We start from the raw sequence: 13,226 nt of genomic DNA on the forward strand, positions 1-13,226 counted from the left end.
ATTTTAACATACTATTTCCTTTATACTATTTTAAAAATTTGTCTGCAACAAATAAAGGAATAGCTGGTTTACCTTGAATTAAGTGAGACATCTAGGCTGACTTAGAAAGTTACGTTAGTATAAAATTTAGTGTTGAAAGGTGGAAGTTTTCATTCATTCGACAAATATTTCCTGAATACCTACTAAATGCCAGATACTATGCTAGTTACAGAAATAGAGAAAGTGACTGAAATGCACCCAGCCCCTAAGCTCCCAAATCTTAGAGACTATTACAGGTTTGGATAGAAATATAAGTAACTACAGGATGGGCTGATAAGGGCTAGGGTGGGATCCCTTAATGAGAAGAAAGGATAATTAACCCACCCTAAAGTTATGGGACTGTCAGAGGTTACCAGGAGAAAACAGTATCTAAGCTGAGATGTAAAGGAAAAAGGAAAAACAAGGTTGGAGAAATACGGGGGTAGGAATACTACTGCAGGGCCTTAAATATCAGACAAGGTGCTTAGATTTTATTCTAAGAGTAATGAGAAGCCATTTGAGGATGGTGTAATGATCAGATCTGCATATGAAAGATTAAGTCTGGTGGCAACGCAGAGCACAGAGCGGGGCACAGAGAGGGTCAGAGGGGCACAGAGTGGGGCACAGAGAGGGGCACAGAGGGGGCACAGAACGGGGCACAGAGAAGAGCACGGGGCAAGACTGGGGGCGGCAGCAGCCACATGGCAGACATTTATTGAGCACTTAGTTCATGCCAGGCACATGACAAAATGGCAAGATACAATAACTCATTTAATCTCCACAACAATCCCATCAAGTAGGTAAAATTACCCCCATTAGACAAGAGAGAACTCTGGAGTTTAGAGAGATTGAGTCAGAAATATGTTGACGTTCCAGTGACAGGACAGACTGAGGTTGTGCAGAGAGAGTGTGTAAAATCACAGGGAAGAGGACTTGAGACAGAACCCTGAGGAACATCAGTAGGTAAAGAATGAGCAAAGGACACTGAAATTGAAAAGAAGCAGAGAGGTAAGAAAATCAAGGCACACACAGTTGCTGGCAAGGAAAGAGTGTTTCCAGTAGGATGTGCTCCACACCACCAACACTAATAGAGAGAGGTAAGGCCTGAGAAGCGTCCATTGTGTTTAGCAGTAAGAAGGTTCTGGGTAAGGTCCTGTGGGATAATTTCATGAAAGCATGGTCAGAGCCAGACCAAGCCAGACCACAATGTGCTGTGGAGGGATGGAAAGGTGCGGAAATGGAATGGAAATTCATATATTTCCACTGTCCAGTTATATACAGAAAGTGGGGCACAAAGACCATAGCATGTTCAGGGGATTCACAGCACAGGGGCCCCACTAACACAGCCTCTGCCCCAAACCATGAGAAGAAATGGGCATTCGAACTTGGAATGTCTGTTCTCCCAGACCGATTTGGACACTTGGTGACTTCTGCCAAATGACTTATTTGTGTCTCAGTTTCTGGGGAAACTGATATGTCTTCATTCTCTCACAGTACTGTTTTGAGTATCAAATGCCAGTAATCAGGAAATAACATTGTAAGGTTGAAAAATGCCTGCGAAGGAACTAACATCAGGTTTTAGAGCTAACTCTGACTCCTGCAGAGACAACTTCAGCAGGGGAAAAAAATAATACCTTTTTTCTCGTTTTACTGAAACAAGAGTAATATCAGCAGAGAATACCTTCCTACTTCAAATGATTATACAGGTCCAAGTGGCTACAAGAAGCTCCCATCAGTTCTACCCTGATATCCAGGCACATGGATGACAGTAGGGGACACTTGGATTTTTGAAAAATCAACCAGCCCCTCCTTGGGATGATATTCTTCAGCCTGAGGAACAAAAGGGGAAAGAGCACAGGTTCTGAAGTCCAGTCAACCTGGAATGGAATGCTCACTCTGCCACTTCGGAGCTATGACTCTGAGTGAGGTATTTAACCTAGCTAAGACTGGCCTTCCGGTGAGATTAGAGGGATAATGGGATGGTGTATAAGGAAGCACTGAGCACAGTGCCTGGAACATGATAAGTACTCAATAAATATTGGCTTCATTCCTCTTAAGACAGAACCCACTTCCTCTCCTAAGGTGAAGGTCCTACTCAGAATATTTCCTTAAAAAAGGGAAAAAAAGGAGGAGGGCGCCTGGGTGGCTCAGTCGGTTAAGCGCCCGACTCTCACCAGCTCAGGTCGTGATCTCAGGGTCGTGAGATGGAGCCCAACTTAAGATTCTCTCTCTCCCTCTCCCTCTGCCCCTCCCCCTCCTCTTCCCTCTCTCTAAAAAAAAAAAATAATAATTAATTAAAAAAATAATATTTCCTTAACTGGCATTCATCCCAAGATTAGGAATAGAGCCAATGTCTAGCTTTTCTTATCAAGGTGTGTAGGTGAAGTAAGCAAAGAATATCCCTAAATTCTGAGATCCCTAATCCAAAGAGAACCGTAGAGCATGATGACTTGATATACAAACTCAATCAGCTGGTATCATCAATAGCATGCATTCCTTAATAAAAGAGACTGTGTTTTCTTGCACACGTGCTCAATATGTATATAAAGCAGGATCAATCTGTGACCCAACTCAGAATTGGCCTACTGGTTTTACCATTCCCATTCCCTTTCATCTGAAACCTGGGCTACCTTTCATCTCTCACTTATTCCAGTGAGACCAAAGCAGCCCCTGTTCTCTTACCTGCTTTCAACTAATAAGGCCAGCTAGACGGGAAGGGCCCTGGATTCTGTCAGCTTATAAAACCCATACAGAGATCCTGAAGTAAATCTAAACTTCAAACCACAAGTGCATGAATTTCTAGAAATAGAACATCAACTCCCAACCATTCACATTTCAGGAGTGATGTAAATTTTGGACAAGGGTAATAAAATACAGCCAACTCCTAAATGTAACCTCAGAAGTAATCTGGAGGAGAGGAAATGTCCATAATTTCAATGCATGCTGAAATACTCAATATTATCTCATTAGCCTATACACCTAAGGTTTACATTTTTAGGAATTTATCGGAAGTGTTTGATCAAAGGGAAGCCGAGGCAAAAGGTAAAAGACTCTAGAGGTGAGAGTTGTCATGGAAACTAACACTGAAACCAAAGTCAATGGACTGACGTGTTTCTCACTGAACTTTTCATTTCATTAATCCTTGCTGTCCTTTTATAGCAGTGTTTTCCTCTGTAAGTTGACTGACCCTGGGGTACTCAGGCCTCCAGTGAAAGAGAATTTTGTTAAGAACAGTATAGCTATATCAAGTAACACAGTATTATAATAACTATGCATTGAGCATATATTTGAGCCAGGCAATATGTGTTTTACATATATTGTCTTACTTGTTATTTATTATTTGAAGTAATACAGGCAATGAAGAAAAATCTTATTTGAATTACTACATGTAATGCAGTAAATATATAAGTGCCTGAAATATAGTGGTTGCTCAGTAAATGTTATTATTGTTCTTATTTTTTAGTTCAAACAACCATCCTATGAGTAAGGTTCATTTTTTTCAGTTCACAGATTTAAAAACTAAGGATTAAGGAAGTTAAGTGGCTTGCCTGTGATTCCCCAGCTAATAAGTGACAGAATTAGAATTTCAGTCCAGGTCTGTTTGATTCCAGAGGCCAAATTGTTAACCATTATGTTGTATTCTCTACTATAGTTAGAGATCTAAGGAGCTCACCAAATAAATCGATGACAACTCTGGATTATTTTTGAGCTAGGTTCATGGAACTAAAGCCTTAGAGGCTTTATCAATGCACACCTGTTTTTGTTCTCTAGCCATTCAGTTAGTTATAAAACAGTCAAGGTATTAAATATTTGGACTTGGAAAGCATAATACTACTTTTCAGGTTAACACCTTTGATCTAGATTCACAAATTTTTGTTTTTGTTCTCCTTAAACTCCAGGCCAAGAAAAACAACAGAGGATCTTTGGAAGGAGACAGAAACCAACTGAAACAAGGCTCCATTCTGGAGATTTTCTATGCTCCCAAATCCCATCATCACAAAGGTAACTCAATGATAGTTTCATTTCTTTATAAAATAAATCTCAAGACCTAGTGAACCCATTTGGCTCCTGAAATGGACAACTGGGAATAGTTTGAGAATAAATTAATTAGTTTCAATTACAAGCAGGAACCTACTGCTATCTGGAGTTGGGGATGGGAAAACTCTCTGAAAACTACAGTTTCTTAGGTGGTCTGGAGTTCAGTAACATTCTTTTTTTTTTTTTTTTTAAATAAATTGCATGGTAAGTGATCCTAATATTAACTGTTTACACCTAGCAATATGGACAATCCCTTGAGGAAATGCCACTCTGAATACAAGTAACTTGCAGACTCTTATTACCAACCACATTAAGCTGCCTTCATAAAGGGGTTGCTTTTCTTTTCCCTGAGGAATATCAATCCCTCTCAACTTCAGGCCTCATTTTCCATTCCTATTTATAGTCCTATTTTTCTCCCCCAACCCCTACTACCACCAAAAGAAATGGATAACTTAGAGGATTCAAATGTACATTAAATTTAAAAGAAAAAAAAAAACCTTAAACTACAGTCATAGTTGAAAAGCAATGGGTTTTTATGATGGGTAAATGAAGTCCCTGCCTCTCAGCATCTCCCAGGATGGGTCTCATGGGGAAACAGGAATATGGCATGACTCCTGGAAAGCATAAAACCTGCAAGGCTCCCACCCAGCTACTCTACTCTGAACATCCCTCGTGAGGAATAAGATCTATCCCCGTTAAGGAAGAACGTTTTTACCTCTGCCCTCTCCTGTTCACGTGTGTGAGAGCTCAAGCTCCCTCACAGCATAGACCTGCCCCTGGTCAGAGCTAGGAATTCCGCTCACCGCCTCTTCCCTCATTGCTTCCTTCATGCTATCACTAGTGTTCATATGTTGGTGAGTCACAGCCAGCCTAATGCTATCTCTCACCATATTTGCCCCAGGGATTACTTAACTACACAGTTTTGCCTTGCACGCCTTTCACAAGTCTCCATCTTATTTCTTATTTCGATTCGAAGCTCTCTGAGGAAAAGGACCCATTATCACCACTGTGGTTTCTGTAGTCTTGGCACAGGTCCCTTCTTGTGACCAAGCAATGGATAAGCTGATTGTGATCAATGATGAGTAACTTCTATTCATAGTTCAAAATCTGAAGGAACAGTTGCCCAAGCTAGAGAGAGTATGGTTTTCAAGACTATAATTTAAAACATCCACTACGGCACTGTGTTTAGGATTGCCTGAGGTCCTACCACTTACTGTGTTACACTGGTTAAGTTAATTAACCTTTCTGTACCACATTTTTCTCATGTGTAAAATGAAGATAATAATGGTGCCATTATCATAGGATTGTTGTGAGGATGAAATGTGATAATACAAATAAATCAGTTAAAAGATATGGCACATAGTAAAAGACCAATAAATTCTGAGATACAATTATTTATGATATGTACAAATGGGTGCATGAGACTCTCCGGGTAGTTAGACATGGAAAGAATAAAGAGCATTTTCCCATACGGATCCCAGTCATACCTTGTGGGAAACAGAAAGCTGCAACAACCACTGGTGCATGTTCGCTCAGACTCCGAGATCTCTGAGAAAACTCGAGATTGCAGGGTTAGAAATAACCCGAAAGGATCAGAGTGAAATGCCCTTGGAACGTGTGTGGTCAGTTCTAAAGTACGCAGCAGAAGATGTCTTGTAGATAGGAAGCCAGCTGTAAACAGCACACTGGGCACTCCCCTCTGTTCCTTTATTCTGTTTTAAAGATTCTTACGTGCTTGGGCGCCTGGGTGGCTCAGTTGGTTAAGCGACTGCCTTCGGCTCAGGTCATGATCCCGGAGTCCTGGGATCGAGTCCCACATCGGGCTCCCGGCTCAGCGGGGAGCCTGCTTCTCCCTCTGACCCTATCCCCTCTCATGCTGTTTCTCTCTCTCTGTCAAATAAATAAATAAACAAAATCTTTAAAAAAAAAAAAAAGATTCTTACGTGCTTGACTAATCCTGTATACATGGAGGAATGTGCCTTACTATGCCCCTGCTATAAACCATTATAGATCTATATTGCTGTAGAAGGTATATAAGAGTATGGAAAATAAACCTCGGCACCTCGGGCCGCTCGCTCGGGGTCCCCTGTGCCTCGTTCTACTGTCGTCTCTTTTTCTCAGTTCCTTCGCTGCCCCAGGTCCCCGACTCTCTGAGGTCGACAATACCTGGCATGGAGGCAAACTAAGCTCTGACATCATAGTCAAATGAATTATGAGCGTCCTTCATTTTCCCAAAACCTCTTGGAAACAATGATCTAACTGTACACCATCAACTAAAATGAGAATGATATAATAGATGAGAATAGATACATTGTCTTGAAGGAAAAGCAACCAGAGACCTAAATGCAGCCTCGCCCTCTGTCCTGCCCTTCTGTCTCTCCCTTCATCTCTCACCTGAACAAGCAGGCTGGAAGGCATTCCTAGAAGATTTACCCCCACCATTTCTCAGAACATAAAGGTCAAAAGAAAACCCCCCTCCGACCACGTCAGGGGTTCCCACAGCCTCCCTCATCTAACCCACCACTACCCCCACCCCAGGAAAAAGTACAATAGAGAACAACAAACTATGCACACAACACATATGTAATGAACACACACGCACACACACACACCCCTTCTGTTGGCTACACACTGCTAACCTGGCCATCCGGTGAAGTAAAAAGCCAAGAGTTACCTCACTGCCTCTCCCTCTGGCATCATTAGGCTGGAAGCAATGAAGGAAAAGATTTAACAAGAGTCAAATGACACTATAAGCAAAAGATAGAAGTAGAAGATATTTATTGGGGGAGGGGAGCTTTTTTGCCTGCTCTTCTACAAGAAGCAGAGCCTTTATGCTACCTCCTGACTGTCTCCAGGCTCAAGCAATCATTACATCGGCAAACCACTGCAGTCTCCTCCTTCGTTCCATCTAGACCCAGCCCAACACATTCCACACTCTCATGCAGATGAATTTTCTGAAAACACAAGGCGGATCCCTATTCCACTTTCATTTGCAATTCTTTAATTAGACATATCATGTTATTGTGCATTATTATAGTTATGTGTACATATGTCATACCTCCCTCAATAAACTGTAATGCCATGGGAGAACCCAAACTATATTACTCATATTAAACAATCTTCACTCATTCATTCAAAACATGCATAAAATATGTGTTATGTACCAGGCACTATACTAGCCCCTAGAGATGAGTCAGGTCATTCCCTTCAATGTGTTTAAAATCATATGTGTATATGTCGGTTGTGGGGGCTGGGTGGGGAGAGCCATATAAACAGAAAATTGTAATGCATGAAATTATTTACATTGTATAATATTATGATATAATTGCAATATATAATATACTACTATCGCATAGGCACCAATTAACATAAGATCACATAGAAGGGGCTCCTACTAGGGACGCCTGGTGGCTCAGTCGTTAAACATCTATCTGCCTTTGGCTCAGGTCATGATCCCAGGGTCCTGGGATGGAGCCCCGCATCGGGCTCCCTGCTCAGCGGGAAGCCTGCTTCCCCCTCTTCCACTCCCCCTGCTTGTGTTCCCTCTCTCACTGTGTCTCTCTCTGTCAAATAAATAATTAAATCTTTAAAAAAAGAAAAAAAGAAGGGGCTCCTACTAAACCCTTGGGCAGATCAAGAAAGGCTTCTCAGAAGAAATAACATCTAAACTGATAGCTGAAGCATCGGCAGATACACAGGGAGAACCAGGAACTATGGGCAGTCCATTAAGACATAGTAGTGGCCAAGAAGAAGGCTTGAGAAATATACAGGAACCAGATCATAAAAGGGCTTAAGCCACATTAAAGAGTTTGAAGTTTATCTTGAAGGAGTTGAATTGTTTTAGTAAGAGGAGTGATATGATCAGATTTCTACTTTAAAAATGACCACTTTAATTAGAGTATAGTAGTCATTCAAAGTATTTGTTGAACACATGACTAGTTAAGTGTAAGTAGCGTAATAAAAAAATATTGCAGGAATTCAAAAGAAAGAGAAATCAGTGAATCGGTGCTGGCTGTGATACCCCAAAAAAGTTTTATGGAGGAGTTTAACTCGTCTTTCAAAAATGTACGATTTTGATAGGGTAATTCAAGGAAAAGCACTTCCTAGTTGGAAACAGGAAGGGTACAAGGAAGATAATGAGCTAGGAAGTGTCTGTGCAAAAGTTTCAGGTGAATTCACAGAAGAGCAAATAGTTTAGTTTAGTGAGTGCTAGGTCTGGAGAGATAGGTTGGCATCTCAGGGTCAGCCTTGAGGGATGGGGGGCCTTGAATGCCGGTCTCAGGATTTAAACTTCACCAGCAAAGAGACTGCCAGCTCCTGGCTGAGTTTTGAAAGGAGAGAGGCATACTCCAAGTGTTGTGTTAGGAAGATTGAATATGAATTGGAAGAGGTTTAAACACAAGGTCCAGGTAACAAGGTATAGGAATGTAAAAGGAAAAACAAAAGCAGGAGATGTGCTGCAAGATACATATCAAAAAAAAAAAAAAAAAAAAAGAGTTAGAAGTAAAAGCATAGGGTTGGGTGATGGGTGAAACAAAGGTCACCTCACATGCCAACCTCCTACATCTCCAGCACCCCTACTAATTTCCCTGGTAGGCTGATTTATCTGAATAGACGAATCTCCTGCAGCTTTGTGTTATCATTTGGATGATGAGAGTCTTCTCTTTTATGAAGCTGTTTAACCAGTGTCTACACCTAAGAACTAGGAGGTAAGGTTTTTTTTGAAAAGAAAATGAAGAGAAAAGAATATTTGGAGAATGAAAGAAGACGATCGGAACAAACAAAAGGTAACACTGAGGCCATTCTTAAGTCCCCTAAATCAGTCACCCAGGGTATTCATTCAGTTGGGGCACCACTGTTTATTGTAGGAACCCCCTGAGATAGATCAGACTTACACCCAGTCCTGGGACCCCAGAGACTGAATTAGCTCAAAGAGTTCCCTCCTCTCATTGTTGGGGTCACCTCCTCTACCCACTCTTTGTAACCTCAGTAACCACAAGAAGCAGAAGGATAAACTCAATTGTTCTGTTGTCTCCTGTTTGAACTCGGGTCACTTTGGTCTCCCAAAGCGACAACTTAATTTAATAGTACTTAGGAATACTGAAAAAAAATATTAGAAACCCCCTTCCAAAATTGTCTAACAAACTTCCAGGGTACAGTAGTCTATTACTTAAGAAAAGCTGACCTAAGAAACATCACAGCCCTCATCCAAAGGAACAATGTCATTTACAAATAGATCTCTTAGAAGAGTCAATAAATCCCTGGCTCATCAAAATAAATTCTATTTTCTCAGCCTTTTTCAAAGTCAGAAAGTCAGGCTTCTCACAATAGGCCCATGTATTATTTATTCTACTTTACGGCAGGTGGGTAAACTGAAGTTGCATTCTTTAAGATAGAGATATTAAGGGGCGCCTGGGTGGCTCAGTTGGCTAAGCGTCTGACTCTTGGTTTCGGCTCAGATCCTGATCTCAGGATAGAGAGATCAAGCTCCTTGGCAGGCTCGGCACTCAGCAATGGCTCTGCTTGGGATTCTTTCTCTCCCTCTATCCCTCCCACTCATGTATGCTGCCCTCGCTCTCTCTCTCTCTCAAATAAATAAATAAATCTTTAAAAAAAAACAATAGAGATATTAATGGCTCTAAATTTTGTTCCAAATTGGATGGTGTCTTGCTATAACAGATATGAATGCCAGCTAATTAGTAGATTCTCTGCATTTCATTTGTCACTGTTTAACTGATGACTATTGTTTTCTTTAGTACTTTTTAGTTGATGTTTGTTAGGCCTGATTACATGATAAAATTTCCTCAGCTTCCCTTTGTTTCCAAAGTAATTATAGGCTTCTTCCTCTCTCTTTTTGATGCCCACAGACGCCATAATGAAGGCAGTTAAATATGCAAAATGAGAATAAGAAACAAGGTGTCAACATACATATAATTTACTTTTGAGGCATCCGACTTACTCATAAACTAGGGATCATATTGCTAATAAAATTATCCGATTTTCCAAAAAAATTTGGACATATTTTCCAGTGTCTTCGCCAACAGATGGTTCAGGGGTCTTTTGCCACTTTGTAATTCATCTACACCTCTCCAGACATGACAAGATAAGGAGATAATGTAAGTGAAAACAATGTGTGGGCCACAGATATGCAGCTGCAAGCAAAATCCCCACACTTCTTTCCAAGCATATGACCTCCCCTACTCCTACCTAGAACACTTTAGTCAGCTATTTCCCCTAATTGAAAAGAGACTGCAACTAGACAGAAAGTACTTAGGAAGGTGTTTGCTTTATTTTCTAAAATAGCTATATACTATGGGGGCATTTCAGTTACCCAACATAGAAGTTCTCAGACTTTAAACCAAAGGTTTGGTTTAAAGTCTGGTACATAATTTACCAAAGAACATATATAAGCAGACCACAAAACACTTCCAGATCAAAGGCAGTTCACTTTCTGAAACCCCCACGGCATCAGAAAGCCCTACTTCTTCCCGAGTATTGTATGTTTTAATTGAGGTAAGCTATTTGTAATAAAAAAAAAAAAAAAAATGCCAACCTATCTGTAATTTTATTAGCAAGGATTTTACCTGATTAAAGTTTCCTTATCTGGCATCTAAGATTAGATACGTTGGGAAATGCTAAATTCCTGAGTGGAGAATACATAGTATGCAGTATTTCCCAAACATCTCAGAACACAAACATTTTTTCTAACACAAACTAACATTGCCCAGAAGTGGCAAACACTATGCAAAATACTGCATACTGCTGCTCATCATCAGTTGTCACTGGAACAAGAGCAGAAGGAAAAAAAAAAAAATCAAAGCGTTGAGTTAACTGAATTTTTAGAAGTGGGGAGGAGTTCTGGGGAGGATGCTAAAAGCACACTTTGCCTACCTCACAGTTTTAAGAAATACTCAGTCACAGAACATTTATTATGGAGGTGACTAGGAATCTATAATGGCATCTTTTTTTTTTTTTTTTTTGAAACTTACTAACAGGTATGATCTTAAAATTCTCCCAGGTAGCTCATGGCTGTCTTTAAATCCTAGGCATTACCAAATGTCTGGCTAATACTGTGTATACATACTGAGAAATATATTTTTATTTTGAATGAAAATTAGAATCAAACACTTGACCTGACAAATGACTAAAAACTAAGACTCTAAACCCAGTCTGGGCATCAGCTGGGTATGTGATCTTGGTCAAGGCCTCCTTGGTTTCCCGATCTCTGTACAATAGACCCTTCAGCTCTGTAAGCCTCATGAAACCCACCTAGGAAAGACACCTACAGCAGTTCTTACCCCTCAAGCAACAGTTGATGAGGGTGGCATGTGAGCCACTATCTTTGCTGGGAAGATTTAAGTACACCGTTCCAATCTAAAAAGCATCTCATAAGGTGCTTCCAGCCCTCAAGTACTTCATAAACTGCTCTGTAAAATTTTATAACCACAGGCGTCTGCCCTCTCTGCTCATCAGGAGTAAAACTGCAACATCTGGCTCCCTCAGCAACACCAGCCCTTTATAAAACCCTGGTAAAAGAAAGCCCAGGGTGGTGCGAATCAAGGGCCACCGATCAGTTACCGCCTCACACTTGAAAAATGCCCCGATAGTCTTCCTCCCTCACTTTTCCCAAATAAATAGCGTTCTTATACAAATGAAAGTCCACGGACCCCGAGAGGCTGGAAGGGCCGCGAGGGCCCGGCCGTACCTGATTGAAGTGCAGCTGCCCGGGCTCGGCGACACCCTCCTCGGGGGCGGCTCCCAGCTGCTCCAGCAGGCGCGCGAGTTGCGCCGCCGACAGGCTCCGATTCGCGCCGAACACGCTCAGCACATCCTCGCTAAAGGCGAGCCCGGGCCCCTCCGCCGTGCCTCCGATGCCCGCGGCCGCCAGCAGTAGGAGCCCAGCCACCGCCCGGCCCGGGGCCATCCTGGCCGGGGCTGCCTCTCGAGGGCCTGAAACGGGCTGGAGCGCCCCGGGACGCTCTGCGCGCACCGGCGTCGGTGCCCAAGGGCGCGCGGATCAGGCGTCGTCGGCGCGGGTCCGAGTCAGCCGTGACTGGGGCGCCCGTGGTCCTCCGCCGCCTTCGGAAGAGCAGCAGCCCGCGACCTGCGGGGCATTGAAGTGGAGGTGCAGCGGGGGGGTGGGGAGCGATAAGCAGAGCGGGCCCCCGGGCCTCCTGGAGAGCCTAAGATAAAGAGGACAAAGGGGGACAGAGATAAAGGCCAGCGGGCCACCCGCCGGCCAGCCCCGGGAGCACTGCCTTGCCCGAGCCCTCGAACGCCCGGCCGGGCAGGGGGCCAACTGCCCCGGAGCAGGGTTTGCAAATGTCCCAGGATTTGCATAGTGTGGTGACACACGCTCCTCCCGGATATAAAGCCCCAAACCAAACAATTTCTTTAGGAAGAACTAAAACCACTCTCACTATAGAACCCCACCTCTTCTTCCTGTCTTGCTGCTAAATTCCCTCAGAGCAAACTTAGACGCGGTGAGACAAGGCAGTCCCCAAGGAGCTGCAGGAAATAGCTCTTTCGGAGTCCTGGACTTTGCGTCTAAACGGGACCTCCCTCTCCCAGATCTCTTTGCTGGGCTTGGCAAACTAGCCTGCTAACCTCTCACCTCGCCTGTCTCTTTCTGCTTCTGCGTCTCTGTGTGTCCACGTGAGTCTCAGTCTCTCTCTTTCTCTCTGTCTCTCTCTGTCTCTCTCTGTCTCTCTCTCAACACTATCTGGCAAGTCCGCTCGGAAACTCCGAGCTCGGGCCCTACCCCCTTTACAGATAAGAGGCGGGCCCTGTCCCCGCCTCTCTGGCACGTGGTGACACGCACTCCCCCAGCCTGAACTCCCGCTCTCGTCCACGCCGGGGCGCAGAGCCGCCGGCATTGCGCATTCCTCCCCCGACCCGGCTCTCCACCCTCACCCCGGGGGGTTACCTGAATGCCACATCTGTGTCGGTGTCCCCAGCCTCCTTTCTGGTCTCGGTGGTCTCTTTGTTACCTTGCTGAAACCAACTTCCTGGAATAGAGTCTGGAGCCCCATGCATTGTCTAAGAGATTAGCAGGAATTGGCTTTTTTGTAGTACTTCGTAAACTCCGAGGAAAAAAAGGAAACCAAATCTCCAGCGTGGTGGCGGGCTCACTGAGCCTGCACTTCCCAAGTCGGCCCTTCCTGACGCCG

The 13,226-nt window shown here is 43.3% G+C and overlaps 1 protein-coding gene across 4 annotated transcripts in view; it reads right to left on the reverse strand.

The window, feature by feature from the left end:
- Positions 1-12,997, reverse strand: part of SLC39A8 (solute carrier family 39 member 8) — a 71,593-nt gene extending 58,596 nt beyond the window's left edge. The window contains exons 1-2 of one of the 4 annotated variants that reach the window (XM_078069010.1): positions 12,983-12,997; positions 11,762-12,239 (exon numbers count right to left, since the gene is read on the reverse strand). In XM_078069010.1, coding sequence (XP_077925136.1) covers positions 11,762-11,980 — 219 coding nt within the window. In that variant the 5' untranslated portion in view covers positions 11,981-12,239; positions 12,983-12,997. Of the gene's footprint in view, positions 1-11,761; positions 12,394-12,489; positions 12,648-12,670; positions 12,797-12,982 lie in introns of those variants that run through there. The other 3 variants (XM_036095818.2, XM_036095819.2, XM_078069009.1) reach the window with 3 other exon arrangements.
- Positions 12,998-13,226: the final 229 nt, after the last annotated feature.

The sequence above is a fragment of the Halichoerus grypus genome, chromosome 3 (genome assembly GCF_964656455.1).
Source record: "Halichoerus grypus chromosome 3, mHalGry1.hap1.1, whole genome shotgun sequence".
NCBI lineage: Eukaryota > Metazoa > Chordata > Mammalia > Carnivora > Phocidae > Halichoerus > Halichoerus grypus.